The 22655-nt window shown below is 52.1% G+C and overlaps 1 protein-coding gene across 3 annotated transcripts in view; it reads left to right on the top strand.

Annotated features, from left to right (window-relative positions):
• Window positions 1-7034, top strand: part of RGS9 (regulator of G protein signaling 9) — a 28377-nt gene extending 21343 nt beyond the window's left edge. For 2 of the 3 annotated variants that reach the window (XM_066332343.1, XM_066332344.1), the window contains exons 12-17: window positions 20-133; window positions 1016-1131; window positions 1678-1765; window positions 2262-2400; window positions 3027-3112; window positions 4377-7034. In XM_066332343.1, coding sequence (XP_066188440.1) covers window positions 20-133; window positions 1016-1131; window positions 1678-1765; window positions 2262-2400; window positions 3027-3112; window positions 4377-4548 — 715 coding nt within the window. In that variant the 3' untranslated portion in view covers window positions 4549-7034. Of the gene's footprint in view, window positions 1-19; window positions 134-1015; window positions 1132-1677; window positions 1766-2261; window positions 2401-3023; window positions 3113-4376 lie in introns of those variants that run through there. The other variant, XM_066332345.1, reaches the window with a different exon arrangement.
• Window positions 7035-22655: the final 15621 nt, after the last annotated feature.

The following is a 22655-nucleotide window of genomic DNA, read 5'->3' on the forward strand; positions in this document are numbered from 1 at the left end:
GATTCTGGATTTGTTGCAGAATTGTGAAGTACTCTGAGCAGTTCCTCTCCAATGATCCCATCCTATCTGGATGTCTCCCCAGCAACCCTTGGATATCAGATGACCCTGAGTTTTGGGATCTCAATGCAAAGCTGTATGTATTTCTGTTGTTTTGCCAGCCTGTGGTTTGCAGTGACCTTTATACTGATAGAAATCAGGAAAGAGAACCACTGATTTTCGTTGTGGTATCTGATCTCTGCTCATGATCAGAGAAGCGTTCCCTTTCAAACTTACTTTGAGATTGGGAATACTCCATGCTGAACTTTCAGCACTGCCTTCTTCAAATGGAGCCTTCCTTAACATCACAGAAATTCCTGAGCTGATGATGGGAGTGTGCACTCAGACCCTGCTGAGTGGGTCTGATCCTCCCCTTGGATGAGTGAAGCCCACCTTAACTAGCACAGGAATGGAATAGAACCAGTTCAGGGTTCAGCTGCTCCCCTGGGTCTTTGCTCACCCCTCAGGCTGCTTCCTTAGGAGAGGCTTGGGGTTGGAGGCACACACTGGTGGTCCATCCCTTCTTTGAGGCCTCCCTTGTTTTTCCCTTTGGATAGGATTTACTAATTACATGATGGCATCTCGGGGCTTGGAGCATCCAACATCTCAGTGGTTCTGAGAGCAGCAGCCCTGTTATGGACTGGCTGTATCCCATTAGACATCCCCAGGGGATGCCTTTATGAGAAGCAAAGCTTTGGGCAGCAACCAGTGCCTCCTCCAGGATGGGACTGAGTCAAACCTCAGGGCAAGGCTGGACTGTCACTGTGAGAGCTGCATAAATCCCAGTTCAATCCTCACCCCGCTGCGGCCCGTTTAATTACAACTTACTTTGTGGGTTGACTTCAGGAGCTCATTACACCACTCTGGAAAACAAGAGAATGCTGAGAAGTCCCTCGGCATTGCAGCAAGGGGCACTTTGGTTTTAATTAATCTGCTAATTGGAGAAAGCAGCGGCGCTGTCTGTCTTGTCCCCGCGCAGGGTGGAGGTGCCCACCAGGATGCGCGTGGAGCGATGGGCCTTCAACTTCAGCGAGCTCATCCGGGACCCCAAAGGCCGCCAGAACTTCCAGCTCTTCCTCAAGAAGGAGTTCAGCGGTGGGTGGGCCGTGGTCTCTGTGCCTTTGTCCCCAGGCTGAGGTGACAGTGGCACAGGGCAGGCGGTACCATCTAGTGGCACGGGACACACTGTACAGCCCACGGGGCATTGCCTGGGAGGGTTTAGGTGACATTTTTGGAAGGAGTTGTTCCCTGGCAGGGTGGGCAGGGCTGGCACAGGGTGCCCAGAGAAGCTGGGGCTGCCCCTGGATCCCTGGCAGTGCCCGAGGCCAGATGGGATGGAACTAGGAGCAGCCTGGGATAGTGGAAGGTGTCCTTGCCCATGGGACTTTCATGTTCTTTCCACCCCAAAACATTCCATGATTCTGTGACTGCTCCCAGAGAAGCTGGAACTGGCTGAGATCACAAGTTCTTAGAGGTGTCAGTGGGCAGAGAACGGAGGAAAGCTGTTTTCCTCTTTCAGGCACTGAAGAATTGGAGAGACTGGTTTGGGGCCAACAAATTGTGCCAAACAAATCCAGGAGTTAATAAATGGAATTGTTTTCCTCAATGTCACTCTCTGCTGATTGTGTCCTTGTCATGCAGGAGAGAATCTGGGTTTTTGGGAAGCCTGTGAGGATCTCAAGTATGGAGACCAATCCAAAGTCAAAGAAAAAGCAGAAGAAATCTACAAGTGAGTGTGAAAACTTTTCACTCTTAAGCTCTTTGTGCACGAGTTCCTGCACCTTCCACAGGTTCTCATTCTCCAGTGATATATTCCTAAGATTTTTACGTGTAGGCTGTTACCAGACATGGCTGTCTTTTGTCCCAACATAGGAAAGGAGCTTTTGGAGAATTGTGCCAAGCAGAAGTGGGTTTTTTATATATATAAATATATTTACTTTTACTCTCTATTCTCTATTACATTCCAGTTTTGGGATGTAATTTAAATATCGGTGTGGAATATCAAAGTTCTTGAGAGGCTTTTTTGCTTCCAGTGAGCTAAAATTTGGCTTCTATTATGTGCAAGAGGAAGTGAGTGCACGTCTCTGATGAAAAGAACATTGATTGCCCAAGATCAGGACAGCAAATTGCAGCAGGAAGCTGAAGGGACTTTTCCTTTCATGCATAGACAGGAATCTGTGAATTCTCCAGCTGCTAATGGCACTGTTGATTCCTCCTCCTGGCAGGCTCTTCCTGGCTCCAGGAGCAAGGCGCTGGATTAACATCGATGGCAAAACAATGGGCATCACAGTCAAAGGCCTGGAGCACCCTCATCGTTACGTTCTAGATGCTGCTCAGACCCACATTTACATGCTGATGAAAAAGGTTTGTTATTTGTTGCCAGAGCCTGAGGGGGATTCCAGCCCTCCGGGCCTTTCAGTGCCTGTGTGTGCTATCAGCTGTCCCTTTCAAGGGGCCTTTGTTTGAAAAATCCCTCAAATTTGCTGAGTTAAGCAAGTGCTGCTTCAGGCATTTGTATTTTGCTGCTGCTTCTTCCCTCTAAGGCAGCCTGTCCCCGAGGTGGTGGGGTCAGGTGGCTGCTGCAAGTCCTGCTTTTCAATTCCAGCTTGGAATTCATGCACTGAAAGCAGCAGAACTGGACTGATTTTCACCCGCTGGTGAAAAGTTTGGCTCCTGCAATACAAGCTCCTCACCTTGCAGTGACTCTGAGACCCTACTGGCCCAGGCTAAGCTTCATTCCAATCTTTTGATCTGGGTCTTACCTGTGAAGCTTTATTGTGAGATGGAAAATCCTGGGAATTTTACAGCAAGATGAAAGGGGATTGGTTTAAATAGCTACATTTGCCTGAAAGATGCAAAGTCCCCTGGGCTGCTGGGGGAGATTATCCAGTTCCCAGCCTCCCTGGCTCCTGAGCAGCTGTATTTGGTGGTGATTTTAATAAGGATGTTTGCAGCCCATAACTACCAGTTTTTCTTTTTTCTCCTAGTAGGACTCCTATGGCCGCTATTTAAAGTCTCCAATATACAAGGAAATGCTGGCCAAGGCTGTTGTGCCACAAGAGGGTGTCAAAAAAAGGCAAGTGAAACTGGCTGTAATTGTGGGGTTTGTTTTTCTTGTTGTAGCAAGGGTAGAAAAAGCCCAAAGTTGCAGCAAAATTACTATGATTTAGATGTTCTCTTAATTAAATAAAATTCTGCACGGAGAAGATGCTTTGCTTGGAGACTGTTTATTCATGAGCCCTTTAGAAGTGGCTTGTGAACAGTCGGAATGGAGCTGCTGATTGCTCAGCTGCCTTCTCTGGTGGGTCTGCTGAGAAGGGCTCTGATTGTTGAATTAATTCATGGCTCCTTTCCTGGAAGGAGAGAGCACTGGTGTCCTGGGCATGGGAAAACTCCTGCCCATGAAACACTGGCTGCCAGAGCAGAGGTAGACCCAAGGTTTGGGATAATCCGTGGGATCTGCTGGCTCTGCCTGGACAAAACCACACACCCCTGGTGTAAGGGAAGCTGACAGGCTTGTGGGAACAAGCAGCATCCTGTGAGTGACAGCTGGCACAAGGTGGATGGCCTTGGAAATGGCTTTTTCCCAGCAAGATGAAGGTCATACAGCAGATTTGAACTGCAGCTGCTCCTAAAGCTGAGCCTGCAGTGCCAGACTGGGTGGTGTTCCTTTCTCTGTTCCTCTTCCACTCATCAACCTAGCAGGCAAGAAAGAGGAATCGTGGACTTTCACACTGGTATTTCATCTAAAGCCTGTTTCAAGTCAGTGGAAAAAGCCTGGGGTGGGGTCAGTTTTTCCCTGAGCCCCATCACGAGGTCACTGGCAGATGCTGGATGATCCTGCCTTAGTGTCAGGGCTTGTTCTGGACCCCCCAAACCTCAGCATCCCATTCACCTGGAGCTGGTACCCCATCCAGAGGTGAGTTAGCCCCTGGTGCCACTGCTGGGGAAGTGGCTTTGCTGAGGCTGGTTAGTAGAGTGTTTTTGGGGGGCATCACAGACACCAGAATCACCCACACTGGTCCCTGCCTTGATCTTCCTGAGGGAACTAGAGAAAAATTCCACGGGTGGGAGTTGTTTGGCTTCACACTGAGTGTGAGTTATGTGCAAACACAACGAAGGAGTGATGTGGGTGAGCCCTGGAGTCCCTCAGGAGCAGCACATTTACACTTTAGCTCCTGTGTGACGCTGTGTCACCCAGTGCTGTTTAAAGCCTTTTGCACTCCTTTGGCCATCTCTGTTGTCCCAGCTTGTCCTCCTGGATCACTTTACATCCCGGAGGGGAGGTTTTGGTGCCCTTCTCCTCAGTAACCCCCTCTCCTTCCCCTCTCTCTGCCCAGCACGGGTCTGTTCGGCCGCCGCCACCTCCGCTCCAGCCCCAGCCCCATCATCCTGAGGCAGCAGGAGGAAGAAGCCAAAGCCCGAGAAGCCGCCAACACCGTGGACATCACGCAGGTCATGAGCAAGCTGGATCGCAGGAACCAGCTCCAGAAGGATGCTCCTCCCAAGTAGGCTCTGAGCCCCGCAGGGAAAAGACAAGGCGAGGCTGGCGTTGAGCTTCGTCTCCCCTTCCTGAAGGTGTCAGTGCTGCTTTAGGTTTGGCAGGCCGGCTCTGCCCTGCGCCAGCTCCCCGCACCGTGGTGTTGCCATGGCTTCAGGAGAGCAGATGTCCCTTCCCAGGCAGGGAGTGCCGGGCTGCGGCTGTGCCATCTCGGGGTGCACGCCTCGGAGGGGAGACGTCTCCTCCTGCTGCCCGCACATCCCTCCGGGAGGCTGGGGAGCCCGGCTGCCTCTCCCCGCTGCCCTGGGCTGGCACAAGGCAGGGTGAAGCTGTGCTCCAGACGAGCCTTCCTTGGCGCAGAGAGGGATAACCCCGAGGGGAGCAGGGCGAGGTGACCCAGCCCCGAGTGTCCCTGCTGGCCTCCATCCCCTCGGGGGGCTCTGCACCCTCCCAAGGGCTGCATCTGGCACCCCCAGAGTCCTGCACCCCCAGCCAGCACGACAGGCAGGAGAACAGGAACTTCTCCTGCTTGTGGGAACGGGAGCACGAGCATCTCGGAAGGTTTAGCTGACCCTCTGGATTTGAATGGCACTCCCACAGCCCCTGGCACGCTGGAGATGATCAGCAGGAAGCTCTGCTCTGCTCTCCCCGTGACTTCTGTGCCGTGAGCTGGGTGTGCAGAGAGCTGCCCCTTGCCAGAGCCTGCACGAGGCCAAGAGAGATTTTATCCAATCCTTCCCACCTCTTGTCTTGTCTTTTTCCTGCTCTTCTATTTTCTGTTGTTAAAAATCCAGCAGGAGTTAGCTGCAGTTGTCACTGGCTTGTAGCCCAGAAGCAAGGGAGAACAGGGTAGAGGTGTTAAGAGCTGATTTCAACTTTAAGTAGTATTTTCTTTTTCATTTGCTCTGTCTCTTTTGCTCTGTAGAATGAGGCAAGTTAAAATACCACATTAGTACTAAAGAGCTCAGGGAGATTCCAGGCCTTGCTGGAAAAGCCCAGCCATGCTTGGACCAGGCCAATGATTACCAGAAGTGTGAAAATTCCTGCAAAGCCCAGTAAAGGGAATTGAAGGGGCAGAAAAGCTTCCTTGTTTGTTGAAATTTTGGGGAAGCAGAGGAACTGGGTGGAAGCACTGAAGTCTGGGAAGCTGCCTCTCTCCAGTTCACGTTGTTCATCCATTTTTAATTCTGTTAGGGTTTTACAGAAAATGGGAGATCATAGAATCCCAGAATGGTTTGGATTGGAAAGGACCTTAAAGCTCATCTCATCCCACCCCCTGCCATGAGCAGGAACACCTTCCACTATCCCAGGGTGCTCAGAGCCACATCCAGCCTGGCCTTGGACACTTCCAGGGACAGGGCAGCTTCTGGAGAAAGCTGGCAGGGAGTGGGAGCCCTTGGATAGCAGGGTGCATGCATGCCCTTGGAGCTCTGGAGTCCTTGCAGGGCAATTCCCTGTGACAGTCATGATGTCACTGTGTCCCCAGCAGCTCCAACAGTGACTCTGGCCCTCCCCGTGTGTGACATTGGAGGCAGGATCAGGACTGGACACTCTGCCTCTCCTCCCTTGTGGCTGAGCAGGAGATTGTCCTGCCCTTCCTTACCCCTTTGGTGATAAATCTCCTTCGAGGAATTCAAACAGAATTACCCCAGACTTCCCCTCTGATGTCTGTGCTGAGTCTCTGTTCTCACTCCTGCTGGAAGCACAGGCACATCCTGCACTGCTGTGCAGGGGAGCAGGCTCAGGCTGCTGTTTTTTTAAAAATTCTGCTTAAAACCCCAAGGCTTTGTTACATCAGGTGCTGAGCACCCTCACTCAGCCTGCTTTGACATCAGAGCATTGAAAGACACTCCAGAACCTGGCAGGGTTGGCCCAAAGCTACTTGGCTGTGATGAACTCCACAGTCTCTGCAGAGTTTGTGTAACATGGAGCACTGAGCATGTTGGGATTGCCAGTATGTAGTAACATGTGGAAGATCAAGTCAGGGTATAAATAATAAATAACAAATCTGTGTGTTCCCGTCAGTCCCTCTGATTCTACTTCTATTTTGTCTGCTGCTTTGCTTGTTATGTTCTCTGTATCCATTCCTTTCTCTGATTTTTCATCATCTCTGCTTGGCATCACTGCTCCCCTGCCATGGGTTCCTGCTGCATGCTCGAGAGTCACTCTGCTTGTGCAACACCAATTATTGCATTTGGAACACCAGTTTCTGCATGTGGAACACCAGTTACTGCTTGTGGGACAAACAGCATCCTTCACACACAGGCAGGAGCTGTCTTTGCCCTGCCACAGGCTGATGGAGCTGTAACAGCCCAGCCTTCTGCTCCTCATCCTCTGCTGCTCAGTCCCTGAAGAGGAAAGTTACCTGGTACAAGCTGAACTTCACTTTGTGCCAGCCAAGAAATTGTTTGTTTCCGTGTGTTGTTTCATTTTTTTGGCCATGGCTTCCATGCATTCATCTGTCTAAAAAGAATAAATGTAGAAAATGGGAAAAGAACCAAGTTCATCCTTCTCTGTCATGTCTCAGTGTGTTCATCCTTCCCTGTGCCATCTCTGCATGTGTGTGTACATGTCCTCTGCTCTCAGCTCCTCTCCGTGGAGCTGTATTTCATTTCTGCTAGGAGTTAAGTCCTTGAGACATGGGAGGGGAGCTGGCATGCAGCATGTGCTGTCCTTGTCCTGTCCAGTCTGTGCTTGAGCTTGTCCTGAGGGCTGACTGAGCTGTGCTGGAGCCTTCCCAGCCCCGGCCAGGGACACTGGAGATGTGATTGTACTGTGAGCCATCAGGGCTGGGGCTCAGGGTCTGTTCCCAGCCAGGGACACTGAGGGTGTCATTGGTACCGTGAGCCATCAGGGCTGGGGCTCGGGGTCTGTTCCCAGCGCCGGCTGGTGCCGTGGGTGTGACACGGGTTGTGCTGTTCATAACCAAGATGACATTCCCGGGATGACAGCCTCCGCCGTGCCTGGAGCTAATCGTTGTGAGGAATGAGACCGGCGGGTGTCTCCTCCAGCATCCCGGCGGGTGTGGGGCCGATCTGTCAGCACCGCTGGGGCTGTGGCAGCAATGAGCCCGCAGGCGAGCTCTGACACCTCGGGGCTCTGGCACGGCGAGGGCAGGGAGGGGACAGAGCTTCAGGAGAGGGGACAGAGCTGCAGGAGAGGGGACGGAGCTGCAGAAGAGGGGACAGAGCTGCAGGAGAGGGGACAGAGCTGCAGGGGAGGGGACAGAGCTTCAGGAGAGGGGACAGAGCTACAGAAGAGGGGACAGAGCTGCAGGAGAGGGGACAGAGCTGCAGGAGAGGGGACAGAGCTACAGAAGAGGGGACAGAGCTGCAGGAGAGGGGACAGAGCTGCAGGAGAGGGGACAGAGCTGCAGGGAGGGGACACTGGCATAGGGACACTGGGGTGGCTGGAGCCCTTCTCTCCCGGCAGCACTAAAGCAGGAGCGGCGTTCTCCTCCTGAAGAAGCGTGGGGATCCTGGTGTTGGAAAAACCCATCTCTACAGAGACAGGGCGGCTGAGAGGCGTTTTTAAAGACTTTATTCCGTTATCAGTCTCGTAGCAGGGTGAGACACAGGAGATGTAAAACCCGGCACCATTCCATCAGCCATTCTCCCTTTACAAACGCCTCAGCCGCCCCGTCTCTGCAGAGCTGGGGTTTTCCATTGTCCCCGGGTGTCACCCCCGGCCCTCACCGAGCCTTTCTCTCCTTTTCCTCCCCACAGCCGGCTCCCCTCGCCTCCTGCTCCGCGGGCCCCGCCGCCCTCACCGCCCTCACCGCCCTCAGCGGCCCTGCCCTGCCACCAGCCGTGTCCCCCGTGTCCCCCGTGTCCCCGGGCCCGCCCCGGGACACCGGCTGCCCCTCGCCCATCGGGCCGGCGCTGGGCGGCACCGCGGGCCCCGGCAGCCGGAGATGGCGCCCTGCCGCCCGCTCCTGGGGCCGCTTTCTCCGGGGCCGCTGCTGGAGCTCGGCCGGGCCGTGGCCGCGGGCCCGCGCCGTCCCTCACGGCAAGGTGCAGCCGCTGGGCGGGCGGGAGCGGCGGCTGCGGCCGGACACCGGAGCCGTCAGCAGGTGAGCACCCCACAGACACCGGGACACCATCCCGGACAGGGCTCAGCTCCGCCACAGGTTGGGCTGCGGGTTAGCAAACCCTCTCCTTCACACACAGAACCTGATAATGCCGCGTTTGTCCCAAACCCCAGGCTCTGGAAGCGTCTCTTCCCCGTCTCCCAGTTTTCCGATGGGAACAGGCCAGGAGCCCATGCCGGCAGTGCCTCTGCTGTTCTCACACCTCCTGTTCAGGGTGCAAACCCTCAGGTGTTACTTTTAATCGTTGAATTTGGAAAATCTCCGTGTTCCTGAGCATTGACTCGGGCTTGGTTGAGTGATTTCAGGTCAAAGGAGAACCAGAATTGACAGGGGAGGGGAAACCTTGAGAGAGAGTCAATCCAAGGCAGAGCTGGGGAATTTTTGCCTGGAAAGGCTGCCCCTGCAGGAACCAACCCCAGGCCGTGCCCCTCAGCAGGAGCAGCATGTCCTGGTCTCGTTTAACCCAGCTCTGCTGCTAGGTGGATGAGACCACATCAGAAATTCCAAAGCACAAACCTGAGGGCCCCTACTCTACCTGGCTCCACACTCTGGAGCTCTGTCACACGGCACTGCAGCTTCAAACGGGTGGCAGCACACATTCCCTTCTTTCTCCCTCTCCGTGGGCTCCTGCCTGGGAGTTTTGCCTTGGGATTTGGGGCTGGAATGGTGGAAATCTCAAAGCCAAAGAGCTCGTTCGCCGCCTCGGAGAACATCAGCAAGCGCCGTGTGTGTGATGAGTTTCTGTTTCCCAACGCAGCTTCTTCCAAGTCAAAACGCCTTTGGAGAGCCAAGCCTGCCCTGGGGGCTCTGGGCAGGGAGAGGACGGGCAGCACCGAGCTCAGGAGGACTCTGCAAAGGAGCTGATCTGCCCCTGGGAGACCCCCAGAGAGGAGGGCAGAGCAGGGTGACCCCGACATGGATGTTCCTCTCAGGCCTGAGACCTCAGTGTTTGCCGTGGATGGCTCAGCACATGGAGTGCTGTGTATTTGGAAAAGTGTGTTAGAGCCATCCTCCAGCACAGGGACCACCACCACCACGGATACCAGCCGCTGGTGTGCCCAGCTGTTTGTGATCCAAGCGCTCCAAGCCTTCCTGGACTGGTTTTCTTTCCTTTCTTTGCTGTGTTCGTTTCTGCTCGTGACAAAGCTGTCGATAAATGAGCCTGGTTTGATGCCTCAGAGCAGATGGAGGATGTGTGGGTGATGTCCTGGGAAATGGTGTCTTATCAGAGTTGTTGGCTTGGCCGTGAGGTGTCAGCACACTGAACACAGCACAGCTGGAGCAGGGCTGGCAGAGCAGGGCTCAGGCTTCAGTGCCAAAACTGGGGCATGTTTGTGTCCCCAGCCTGGGCCCACCTCCCATTAATGATGATTTTTAGGTTTTAAAGCACGCTGGTTAAGAGACACAGGAAAATGGAGTGCCCTTCATGAGCAGCTGTGTGCTGAGTAGCAAAGCATCATTCCTTCAGCCAAACCAAACATGATCCCAGAGGCATCAAGGGGTGCAGAAGTCTCCTGCATTAGCTCCAGGTTCCCAGCACATGGGTTTGAAATCATAGCTCAACCTGAGAACTCCTGGGGAGATGCAGGCCACATCCCTGTTGGTGTTTTGGGCCCCTCCAAGCTGGGATTGCCACAGGCTGTGCTGATACTGGGTGTTGGACTGTTGCCTTCCTTGTGTCAGTGTTTGTAGGTGGTTGTTTTATTCCCTGAAGGAGTTTCCTTGGTGTGTGTGTATGTGCTGTGGGTCCCTGCTCTGTACCTTGGCCATGACCTGTGACTTCTGATGTTGCTGTTTTGTACTTTCTGATTATAAATGGAGTTTTTCCTGTGTGGCTGCTGTGGTTCCACAGGCTCAGTCCTGCTGTGGGATTTAAATCTCTCCTCACACACGCTCAGTGCTCCCATTTCCCCGGGGTCTGGGCTGACGCTTCCCATCACAGGGCACTTTGGGAAAATCAGAAGGCTGCTTCTGTCTCCAAAGAGTCTTTCCCAGGGGAGCCAAGGGCTGGGCAGGAGGCTGCTGGCCCTCACTGCCTGTGCTGCTCCTCTTGTACAAACACACGTTGGCTCCCAATGGCTTTGCTCTGTCAGAGGGACCTGCTCCTGCTCTGCTGTCACTGACAGGGACATCTCTTATTGATAAGAGACAAATCTGGTGTCTTCTGCAATTTTTTTTGGTGAATATTGTTACTCAGCCAGTCCTGGCAGGACGCTGGTGATGCATAATCTAGGAAACACAACAGGAAGAGGTGATTTGTCAGAGAAAAGAATATATTTAATATTTTGTACATATGATAAGAGCCATCCTACTGTAAATAGTTCTCTCACTGGTTTTGGGCACCTCCTTGCCTTTGAATACTCCTCGTGCTCATCTTCCACACCAGAGGAAGGAGTTCAGATGCAAATCTGCTGCTCTGCCAGGGCTGGGACACCCAGTGCAGCACATCCAGCCAGGTACACACCTATCCCAGAGGCCAGCACTGGCACTTCCCAACATTTATCCCTTCAGGGCGCTGGTTTTTATTCCCCCAATATCTTCCAAATATCTTTTCCCCCAATATCGTTCGACTACAGCCCTTTTCCCTGGGGGCACAGGGCCCTGCACTGAGCATCTCGAGCTCATGCCTGGCCCTCCTCCCTTTGCCTCGGCTCCCCCGGGTGCCTGCTGACTGCAGGGTGGAAATGACAGCTCCAGAGGCCCCAGACCCTCCTGCCACCGTGCTGTGACATCTGAGGCTGTGTCCCCTGCTGGAGGCCTGGCGTGCCGGAGTCGGGAGCGCTTTCAGCTCTGGCACTTCAAATCCCCTCGCTGTGCAGGAGCCCACTTAGCGCTGCCTGGAGTCACCTGGAGGAATTAGCTCGCTGCAGCAACTTAGACATCCAAGGTATTCTTGTAATGTGAGGGATGTGTAAGGTTAATGACTGGAAAAAGTGATCGCTCCCTGTGGGCAGTTTCTCAGAAAACTCCCCGCTGCTTGGCTGCCAGAAGAAAGGAGATTCCAGCAGCAGCAGCAGCAGCGGAGAGGGCAGGGTGTCCTCTGCAGGGGCTCCTGTCTCCAGCCTCCCATGGCTGCACAGACCCTCCCACTCTGGCTCCAGCTGCTGCCGGGTGGGCTGCAGTGGTCCAGCTTTGGGTATCCACAGAGCAAAGCTGGAAGGGGATTTTTATCTGAGTGGTTCCCCGAGTGTGGAGCTCCCACACCCGCTGTGGGGTGGGCTCCTCCAGGTTCCTGCGCTCAGGCTGACCCACAGCTGCTGGGATTTGTTGTTTGGACCAGCCTGGAAAACAAGAGCAGCTTCTGGGGTTCCCCTGCACCTCCATGAGGGCTCTTCCCAGGCTGCCTCAGCCACCAGCCTCAAGGGGACACTGTTGGGATAGGATGGGAGCGAGTCCCGCGCTGGAGATCCTCATCCTTCTCTGGAGAGATGGGGCTGCCACTTTTGGGGGGTCACAGCCTCTGCCGGGGAGGAGAGCTGTGTGTAGGAGCCAGCTTGGAGAACCTGCTTAAAATCTCCAGATTACGGATCTGTTTTCCAGGCATCTTTGGTATCTCCATTTCCCTCTCCTCTCCAGCTGGGCCACGCGGCCAAAGCGCTGCAAACACCGAGGGGCTGCTTCTTCCCCGGGCTCTTGGAACCGTGCATTGCTCAAGCCTCATTAATTTAAAAATGGAACAAAGAATGCTCAGCATCCAGCAGGATCAGGCCTCGGGAGCAGGAAGTACCAGCTGGCTCGGGAGAGGGCTGGTTCCCATGGGATTCCCAGTGTGGTTTTGGCAGGCGGCGTGGTTGGGATGGTTCCGCAGGCAGGCTCTTCCTGCCTGGAACGCCAGCCCTTGGAAGAACAGCTGACTCAGAGCGTGACAGCTCCTCACAGCATCCCCTCCTGAAAGGAGCTGTCAGGGAGGGTTCCTGACACCGCTGCCTCTACATTTTGTGCGGGCGGCTTGAAAGGCGAGCTGTAAACCGAGCCCACGTCATGGTGCTCTTGGGAACGGCCGCCCGTGGGTGGAATTCACCCCTGAGCAGCGCCTGGCAGCCCACCCCGCTCCCAGAATAGGATTCCAGCACAGCCCCAGCGCTTCGTGCTGCATCCACCCCGACATCTGAATCTCTGAGCCCTGATACACGCACAAGGACAGACCCAGCGTGACTTGGCTCTTCGGGGCGCAGGACAAAGCCAGGCACGGAATAATTCTCCCCTTGCCACGGGGGATATGTTTTATGCATCCTGCAATACACCTGGCCCAGAAGCAGAGGTGAGCACCTCACAGGATCCCTTTCGGGCAGAGGTTCCCAGATCTGTTCTGCACCACACTCAAGAGGAAAAGATAAGCTCTTGCAAGTCAGTTTACTTCTTAAAATTCATGTTGCCATAGCAGCTCAGCACACTGTCTCAAGTCCTCCTTCTTGCAAAACTTTGATCACCATGAAAACAGAATTATGTTGTTCTCCAACACATTCTACACATAAATATATTGAAGTTCCCATAGTTCATGCCTCAACACCTCGGCAAAGACCTCTTTTATTTCTTGCTCACAAAGAATTTATCTGGCCAGAGGTCAATGTTTTAAATCTTGGTTTAAAGGCATCTCCTCAGCACCTCTGTGGTCCTGCTGCTTGTGTTCCCAGCCAAGGTTCTGGTTCCAGTGGTTTCTAACACACTCTGGTGCACCACAGCACTGAGCCCAGCCACCAACTGCTGTCCCCAAGATTGCAGGGATACCCTCCTCCCTTGGCTCTGCTCCAGCCTCTTCCCTGAAGTATCAAAAGAGCACAAATCCCACTGAAATACCCACTCATTTGTTGTTACCCAAGGGAAGCACTGAGCTGTGCTATCCTCGCTCTCCTCTCATGCCATCATGCTGGATTCCCTCTGTCCCGGGGAAGGAGTCTGTCACCCCCCTTGGGATGGGATGAATCAGCTGTGGGAAGGGTTTATTTTTGGCTTTAGGGGATGAACTCCAGGCTGGACAGGAGTTCTGTGTGGGTAGGGTTTGGTGACAGCTCTGGGTGGGATCACCTGACACCAGTGCCTTTAATGAGAATTTCTGCATCCAGCGTCCTGCAGGCAGCTGCTGCAGCCCCAGGGCTGAGGTCTGGCTCTCTGCAAGCTCAGCTTTCAGCCTCAGGAGTCCTGGAGTCATGGAATGGTTGAGATTGGAAAGGACCTTAAAGCCCATCCAGTCCCACAGGGACACCTCCCATTGTCCCCAGGGTGCTCCAGCATGGCCTTGGACACTTCTAGGGATCCAGAGGGAGCCCCAACTTCTCTGGAAAACCTGCACCAAGGCCTCCCCACCCTCACAGGGAAGGATATCTTCCCAATACCCATCTAACCCTGCCCTCTGGCAGTGGGAAGCCATTCCCCTTTATCCTGTTACTACTTGCTCTTGTAAATAGTCTCCCTCCACCTTTCTTGTCAGGTGTCCCATTTTTTCCAGCTGCATTCATAGTATCAATACTGGAAAAGACCAAGGGGAAAAAGGAAAAAAAGAGGAATTAGACTAAATATAGACAAAATTGGAGTAAGAGCCTACAGAGTTATTTGTTTAAACAGCACATTACCCCGAGCCCCCCTTTTGCTGTTATTCCCATGAATCCACCTCCTCACACAGAGGAGACCCTCCCAGACCAGGACTGGGAAAGGTCAGTGGAATTTTTATTAATACTCACAGCAAGACTTCTTCCAGTCAGCTTCCCCCCACCCCCCTCACCAATAACTGGAGGTTAAAAAAAAAAAAAAAAAAAAAAAAAAAAAAAAAAAAAAAAAGAAGAAGAAGAGGAAGAAAAAAATGGGGTAAAAGTTGAAGAACACTTTAATTTATAAGAAAAAGAACTAAATAATTGATGTAGTCATGGTGCCAAAGGTAATTTCTGCTGCTCCCTCTATCTCACAAAGACATTTAGCATTGATTGAGATCAAAGTATCAAAAACCCCTGCTGCTGAGCTGAAAGGCAAAACTTTCGGCTGCCTTTCTCCGCTCTAATAATATCGTCTTTATGTAGTTAATAAACTGCACACTTCAGTCAAACTATATCATTACAGAAGACTTAGGGAGCTAATAATTTAAAAGCAAAGAATTGCCTCTGTTCTTCGCTTTGAACTAAACAACATTCTGTTGAATGAGGGGGACATCAAAGCTTTGTTACTATTACCAATGTGGCTGGAGCATAGGGCCGCACAGAGTGTGTACTTCAGTCATCAAGAGAAAAAAAAAAAGATTAAAGATATTGGCTTATCAACCCACAGGCAGAACCAGGTGTTTTCTTTTCTGCTGTGCAAGCATCAGGTGGTTTGCTTATCAATGAGTTTTCTTGTTAAATAGATGTACATGACTTAGGCTGATCCCGCCGATCCCGCGGCCCTTTTCTTTTCCTGAGCCATCTTTGAAAAAGTTGGGCTGTGGGGATGTTTGTTTGCGGGAGGACGCTTTAATTGGGCCTTTTGTCCAGGGCCAGCTCCTGTTCTGTCACTCCCCTGTCGTGCCAGGCCCCTCCCTGCTCCCACCTTCCCTCCTCCCACTGCCCCTGGCATGAGGGGCAGCCTCATCCTCTGGGGATGCACCAGGGTGGGCTTAGATTAGATATTATTAAAAAGTTTTCACGGAAAGGTGTTGCAGTTCTGGTTTCATTTCTCTACCAAGGTCAGAATGAATAATACACGGGAAATGTAGATTTTGAGTTCGGATGTTTATTATTTCTTATCTATTTACAGACTCATGAAGCGTGAGCTCCAACTAGCAAGTCAGAGAAAGGAGGTAAAATGGAGTGTTTCTAACTCTTTCCAAGGTTATCCAAGAGCCAATTACCCAATAACAAGGTGATACCCCCATTATTTATGTTTTCGACCCAGTAATGACCACCCAAGCCCACAATGCAGGCCTCTTTCACCCAACAACAGAAAACCACCTAAACCCATGAAGAAGAAGGTGAAGAAGGACTTAGACAATGCCTCAAATCCTCCATCCTGTCCCAAACACATTACCAAAATCCCCAAATCTGTTTCCAGAATTCCAACAGGAAAGGTTGTAAGGCATGGAACAGCCTGCCCAAGGTAGATTGTGACTCTCCCTGGAGGCAGAGCCACTGATGGAGTCACCACCCCTGGAAGTGTTCAAAAACCACCTGGATGTGGCACCTGGGTTAGTGGTGGCTCTGGGGGATGATTGGACTCGATGATCCTAAAGGTTTTCTCCAACCTTGATGATTCCATGTTCATCCCAGTGATGCTTCTTTGCCAGAGGTTTTTTTTTTTTTTCTTCCAAGTATGACCCTTATCAATCCCACTGAAACACAGAGCTTTTGCTGGGATGTTGGGCAGGAGTAGGATCAGTGAAATCAGAGAACCTTCAGGAACCCAAAGAACCTTCAGGAGCTCCCCTGTCATCCATCCCTTCTCTGCATGGCCACATCTGCCCATGTGTGTCTGGATCTGACTCCAGGTTGGAATTTCTGTGTTTTTTTGACTGGAAACAGTTGAATGTGGGGCTGTGGTGTGAGCCTCGAGGCCTCACCAGCACAAACCAGGTCAGCCATGAGCTCAGGGGGCCTCTGACCCCCTTGCTCTGGTGTCCCAGGCTGGATGGATCCCTGGATGTTCCAGGCAGGCCTGGGAGCTGGCAATGTGCTGTGGGCTCTATTATGGGATACTTGCACTTCTTAAATGCCGCTTTTCATTTGCATCAAAAACTCTCCTTGGTTCTTGGCAGTCTGGGTCTCATCCCCTATTAAAGACTGGAATTTAAAAAAGCAGAAAATAATGGCTTATTTCAAAGTAACAATTCGAGTGCTTTTTGAAATGCTGTCCTTATTCAAAACCACTTAAATTTATACATATTTCTAAGTCGTTATTATCCTCAGAGGCTGAACCAATTTGGGTCTTGATTTCTCTGAGTGTTCTCCTGGATTTCTGTGTCAGAAAGTTGAGCTGCCATGTGAGCAGATGGGACGTTAACCACCAGTAACAAATGGTTTCCTGGGAATTATTGCTGAATTGTTCTTTAAAATACTTTGCAAAGCCTGTTACTACGAGGAGAAAAATTGCAGCGAAAGGACTTTGGGAAAGGGATGATCTGATTTTATCCTGCTCAGGTGCAGGAGTGTGTGCCTGAGCAAACTTGTGTGCATATGTGTGCTTTTGTAGGCTTGTCTCTTTTCTGAGTAGGATTGCCCTTGCCCTGCCTGAGAGTGGTGTTTTAGACCTTTTGGAGTGCTCTCTTTGCCTTTAATTTTGGCAAGATTAAGTTATTACAATAATGTAATAATGTGACCAGAGAGGATCTTGTCCATCACAGATACCACATACAGGTGATGTGTGTTGTTTGAGGACAGAAATAATCAAATGGAGAGGTGGGAAAAGGTCCTGTACCCTCTCTGGCTCTGTGGTTCACACACAGACATGGAGCCACAGCTCTCAGAACACACTGAAATGTTGTTCTCATCTGCCAGGGAGGCTTTGAGCTGCTCTGAGCTCGTCAGACTGATGCCATCCTGGACTGTGTCACACCTGAATCAGCTCAGTGGCAACTATCAAGCCAAAGGGGTCTCTGGTGTCTTCTGCTTGACTTATTTCAGTTTCTACTGATCACAGAATCAAGGTGGGAAGAGACCTTCAGGGTCACCCAGTCCAACCATCACCCAGCACCTCAACTGTAACCCCAAGTACATCCAGATGCCTCTTGAACAATTCCATGATGATCCACCACCTCCCTGGGCATCTCATCCCAATGCCTGACCACTGATGGGCTCCGTTGGACACCACACCCAAGATCTGCACCCAGAAATCAGCTCAAGGTGGGTTGTATTGAATATAACTTTCAGGGCAAAGTGCTAAAAGCAAATGCTAGAGCACAGTGTCTGCCTGGCTCTCCGTCTGTCTGTCTGTCCCTCTCCAGGCAAACTCATCCCTGGCGTGGCTGTTTCTGCAGGATTTGTTCATAACAGTGCTGTGAGTGAGGAGAGAGGTTCTGGCTGGACAGAGCTGCAGAGCTGGAGGCTCTGGAGCCAACCTTTGCAAGATGTGGTAACACAAAGATAATAAAGCGCTTCCGATGGAGTGCAAGGCAGAGGGAAGCTGTCTTTAGCCTTTACCAAAACCACTGTCAGTCCTTTGCCTTTGCACGGCACAGCTCTAGCAAAGCTAATTGGGTTAGTGCCTTGCAGGGGGCTCTCAGTGTCTGCAGGAGGTGGGCTGCTGCAAACACCTTCCCCTTCAAGGCACACAGCGTTGCCTTTTTCACACCACAGCTCTCTCCCTGGCTTCTGTTCTCGAAAAGCAAAAGTCCCAGGCTGTTCTTCAGTATCAGCCATTACAGTGTTTCAGCTCTTTCCTCCCAGCCATTTTCAAATGTTCAACTTAAAAGGAAAATGTTTCATTTTAGGCCAAATCCCCCCTTCCTCTCCCTTTTCCCTCTCTTCTCCTTCGTCCCCCCCCCCCCTCCCCTTTTCTCTGGAAGAAGAACAAAGTCATTCAAATCAGGAAGCTGAGGAACTCCATGTATACTTTCCACTGGGACCTCAATCCCTACTGGTTTGGCATGATTTGATTGAAGTGTAATTTAATCCTTCATCATTTGTCATAATGTCATTTATATATAAAAACAACACTGCATCCAAACTTCAGATCAGCACTGAGGAGCTCTCCAGGAGGGATGGGAAGGGGCTGAGGAGCTGTGCTGATGGAGAGGGGGGTGAGGAGCTGACAGGCAGTGTCCCCCTCTTTGGGCAGGCACTGGGATGGAGAGTGTCATAGTTAAGTCAGGTCACATCATGTTAGGGGAGAAGGGTTTGGATTCACAGGGACATGAAGGGGTGGCTGTGAGCAGATCTGTGTGAAAGGGCTCAGGCTGGGCAGGTGAAGCACCTGGGCAGAGGTGAACAACTTGGGTTTTAGCGTGGCTGGAGGCTGGGCTGTGTTTGCTCTGGGAAGTGTAGTGATGGTGGTGCCACTGCCCTGTCACCAGCTGTGAGCCTGCACACCTCAAACCTCATCTCTGTTTGTGCTAGAAGGGGAAAAAAGAGAAGAGCCCTTCACGGTAGGAAATTTCTTCCCATCCTTGCTCTGCCACCATGTGCAGGTTTCTTCCATCCCCTCCTCTTCAGGGTGACCTCTGCCTTGTTGCTGCTCACCTCTGGGTGCTGGGGTTGGGGTTGCAGCAGGTTTTTGTCACCGAATTTTTTGGACACCACACCCAAGATTTGCACCCAGAAATCAGCTCAAGGTGGGTTGTATTGAATACAACTTTCAGGGCGAAGTGCTAACAGCAAATGCTAGAGCACAGTGTCTGCCTGGCTGTCCATCTGTCTGTCTGTCTGTCTTCAGGCAAACTCATCCCTGGCATGGCTGTTTCTGCAGGATTTGTTCACATCAGTGCTGTGAGTGAGGAGAGAGGTTCTGGCTGGACAGAGCTGCAGAGCTGGAGGCTCTGCAGTGAGGGACCAGAATCACCAGACTCATCTCAGGGCTGTAGGAAGCTGAATTTTCATCCTTTCCATCAAATGTTTAGCTAAGCACAGCTAAAATACCAACCACCTTCACCCAAGAGAGGACACCTGGGTGAGCACAGGCTGGGTTCAGGCTTCAGAGGGCTGGTGGCTCCTGCTGTTTTTGGGCTTGCTGCTCACAGATGGTGGCCACGGATCAAGCCCTGCATGGGCTGCCCTGTGGAAGCTCTTCCCACTCCAGTGTTCCCTCTGTGCAAAGGGAGCTCCTGGCTGGGCAGGAGGCTGGTGGAGGAACAGGATCATCCCTGTGTTACTGCTCTTCCCTGCAGCTCATGCAGAATAAAATCATTTCCTGAAGCTTTGGTGCAATATGGACCAAAAACCAGCCCAGGGGTAGCTGAGAGTGGTCAGGAAAGCTCTGCCCTGCAATGCCCCAGGGGTTTTTGTTTCCAGATCCTCACTGACAGGGTGAGGTCCCCACAGAGGCACCCACCTGGCTCTGCACCTGGGCACAGTGGCTTTTCATCCCCTCTGGAGCTGCTGCCTCCCTGCTCTTTGCCTGAGCGTTTTTGGCATGGTCTGGCCTCACAGGGAGGCATGTCCTGGATTGCACCATGGCTCATCCTGAGGAGAGCCTCCACACAACAGCAAGGTTACAGCTGATCTGCAAATGTCACATGAGGAGTTTGACTCGGGGTTTTTCTTTTTTTTGAGAGAGAGATGTTGAACATCTTTATTTCCCTTTCCTATCTGTTCACTGAACACCCTAAAAGGAAATAGGAGCAAAGGGAACAGATAAGCCTTATCCTTCAGAAAGAAAACATTCCTGGAGTCAGGGTGTATCAGCCAGACACTGCCTGCCTTCCTTCAGCCTGAGCTGTGCAGGGATCCCAGCAGCCTGAGCCTGGATATCCCAGAATCCAGAGCCTGGATATCCCAGCAGCAAGGGGCTAAATATCCCAGAACCCAGAGCCTGACTATCCCAGAATCCTGAGGCTGGCTATCCCAGAACCCAGAGCCTGGATATCCCATCAGCCAGAGCCTTGCTCTCTGCTGGGGTTGTGACCAGAGCCAGAGGCTGGAGGTGGTGAGGGACAGCCCCCAGCACCCTCAGAGCCCTCCCTGTCCTGCCTCACCCCCTCCCAGCTCCCCTGCAGTCTGGTGTGGTCTAACCTGCTGTAGAACACCCACCAGAGAGGGCTGGGTGAGGGTGAGACCCCCACTCACCCCCACCAGGCTCCCACTGGGGTCGGGGCTCTGCCCCATCCCTCCTCTCTCCCAGCAGAGCAGGGTGTCTATTCTCAGCTCTTGTCAAAAATTAAAGCAGAACCTTCTTTCAAATGTTCCATCTGTGCTTGGCTGCCAGAAAAGCGATTCTTCCTCCAAAAAAAATTTGCATTTAAAATTCCAAATATGCACTTTTGCTCAGACGAAAGAATGTGTGTTCCCGCTTTCAAGTCGGGCTCCCTGTGACCTCTAGGTTTTAATAATTTCAGCAAAGTGTCATTTGACAATTCAAATACAGGCCATAAGCACAGGAAAGTAAATGTCCTTTAAGATAAGCACATATTATATTGAGAGTTGATGATGAGAAGATTTCACCTACAGCTAGGAACTTCAGAGCAATGTGTATGACACTTCTGCATATTAAAAACCGCTTTGGTGAAATATTGGTATTTCCAGATTTCAGCTTTGCCAGTGCTCAAGCATTTCCACTGTTTAATTCATAAGAAGGTGTGATGGCCTTGTGTATAGAGGGTTCACTGTTTAGCTTTTGCTTCCCAATTAAAAATAAATCAGTGCTCAAATCCTGCTGGCTGCTGATCCGAGGCGGTGAAGGACCACAGCTGGGATGGCCAAAATCTGTGCTGCCAACCCACTCCTGGCCCAGGGATGTGCAGGGGGCTGAGGCTGATCTCCCCCCTTTAAGCTCACTGGGGTTCCCCCGTCCCTCTCTGGTTTCTCCAGATCCTCTGGGTTTTGTTGTGCTGCCCCAGCCCCTTGCACAGAGCGGGCTCTTATCTCCCCGACACCCAACCCAAGCCCCCAGCGAGCAGCAGATCAGCGTGTCACCATAATTAATAGGCCTCCCTGTGGTCCCTGGTAATCCATCCCAGGGCTGCACAGCCCTGCCTCTGTTTTGCTGAGGTACGTGGGAGCCTCAGAGCTGCCCCAAACAGAGCCTTTTTCATGAAAGCTGCTTCATTCAACACCTTCTAAGGGCTGCGGGCGCAGGGAGGGGGCAAGTTTACACAGATGCTTGTGTCTCAGGGCTTGCTAGCAGGTGTCTCCTAACTTTACACAGACCACCCTCACACTAAAGGGACTCTTTTGCTTTGAGCCTGTTTGGGTTACATGGCTTTGGTCTCCAGGTTCCTGTCCCGAGGGCGATTTATGGCTCTGCTGGCTGACAATGCTCCCGTGAGCACAGGGATGGGTGGCTGGGGTAGGGCAGCTTCCACGGCGTCCTCAGAGAGCTGGGCTCTGGCTCTCCTGGCCCTGAAATCCTCAGGCTGCCCAGGGAAAGGAAAACAGCAGCAACACCCCTGTTGGGGTCTTTCATTTGGTTGTTGGTTTGAAATGGGTCGGGGGGTGTGTGCGGGGAGGAGTTAGTGATAGGTTTAGGCAAAGAATTTCCTCTGAATCTGGCCATATTCTGTTGCTGAGGCCATTTAGACAGCTGAGATGACACAATTAGAAATGTTTTGAGGCATTCCTTCAGCCTCCCAGAGGGAGGTGGGAGGTATTTAGAGGGGTGGTGGGAAGATATTTCAGGCTTGCTGTCTGTAGTTTGGGGAGCAGACACCCGGAGAGCGCTCATGATGATGATGATGATGATGATGATGATGATGATGATGATGATGACGATGATGATGGAGGGCACTGCCTCCTTCCCAAGGGGTACTGGTGAGCTCTAGCTGCTGCTTCTCAGGGAGAAGTTGGGGTTCCTCAGGCTTTGGGAAGCTTTGGTTGGGCTGTTGCAAGATGTGTGTCCCCTTTTGCAGTTCTCTGGAACTTCCCCAGTTCTCACTGGGACTTAGTGGGGGGGAAATGTTATTGGCATGAAGGGTTTGGGTTGGAGGGGATCTTAAAGATCCGTGGGCAGGGACACCTTCCACTGTTCCAGGGTCCTCCAAGCCCCTTCCAGCCTGGCCCTGGACACTTCCAGGGATCCAGGGGCAGCCACAGCTTCTCTGGGCACCCTGTGCCAGGGCCTGCCCACCCTCACAGGGAAGGACTTCTTCCCAATATCCCATCTCCAAGTGCAGCCCCAACACCCCAGCAGTGCCTCCCCAGCTGGTGCAGGAGCAGGGATGGGTGCTCAGAGATAGAAATGGCATTTCTAGTTCATGTTCTTATCTGGTGCAATGAGGAGTGGCCACAAGATTCATCTCCTTCTGCTTTATCAGCTCCCACTAGAAGGGAAAGGAGGACAGTCTCCTGCTGATCACAGGGAGGTTATTGGCTGAGTTTATTCTTGGCTGCTTGATAAGTCCACGCTTCAGCCTTCATCCCTCAGGTCGTTTAATATTTTGCTCCTGGCAGGGCTGTGGAGGCACCAGTTGAAGGCAGTTGAAGT

Source organism: Sylvia atricapilla, chromosome 18 (genome assembly GCF_009819655.1).
Source record: "Sylvia atricapilla isolate bSylAtr1 chromosome 18, bSylAtr1.pri, whole genome shotgun sequence".
Lineage (NCBI taxonomy): Eukaryota > Metazoa > Chordata > Aves > Passeriformes > Sylviidae > Sylvia > Sylvia atricapilla.